Source organism: Buceros rhinoceros, unplaced genomic scaffold (genome assembly GCF_000710305.1).
Source record: "Buceros rhinoceros silvestris isolate BGI_N320 unplaced genomic scaffold, ASM71030v1 scaffold24054, whole genome shotgun sequence".
In the NCBI taxonomy this organism is placed as follows: domain Eukaryota; kingdom Metazoa; phylum Chordata; class Aves; order Bucerotiformes; family Bucerotidae; genus Buceros; species Buceros rhinoceros.
In genome coordinates, this window is record NW_010407998.1 from 7,157 (window position 1) to 7,648 (window position 492).

At 66.1% G+C, this 492-nt stretch overlaps 1 protein-coding gene across 1 annotated transcript in view; it reads left to right on the plus strand.

The window, feature by feature from the left end:
* Positions 1–232: 232 nt before the first annotated feature.
* Positions 233–492, plus strand: part of PPL (periplakin) — a gene marked incomplete at its 5' end in the record, with an annotated part of 17,284 nt that continues 17,024 nt past the window's right edge. The window contains one exon of the mRNA XM_010134731.1: positions 233–332. Within this exon, the coding sequence (XP_010133033.1) occupies positions 233–332 (100 nt within the window). The remainder of the gene's footprint in view (positions 333–492) is intronic.

Sequence of the window (492 nt, forward strand, 5' to 3'; positions counted from 1 at the left end):
CATGCAGGAGACACTGCGTCCCCACCCGCCACCCCCCTTCTGGCAGAGCAGCTGAGCATTTTGGGAAGCGTTGGGACGGCAGCAGTGAGTCACGTTCAGCTGCAGCGCCTGGCAGGCTTGGCTGGCCCCTGGCCATCCCGTGGGGTCACGGCCCCCCGACAGCAGTCCCCAGCACTCCGGCTGTGTTTGTGGGGTGACGAGAGCCCCTCTTTCTCCTCCTCTTTCTCCCCAGCATCTCCAGCAAAGAGCTGACCGAGCTCATAGAGCGCCTGCAGAAAAATGCCGACCAGGTGGAGAAAAACATCGTGGAGACCGACTCCCGAATGCAAAACGTAAGCAAGCCCCACGCACTGGGCTCCTCTGAGCAGCCCTGGCCCCCTGTTCCCTCCTGCCACGGCCCTTCCCACTTCACTGCGGTCTCCTCTCCTACCGCCTGGCTGTGGCTGGCCCCCCCGGGGGGGGCGGGGGCCCCCGCAGGGGGGCGATGGTGGC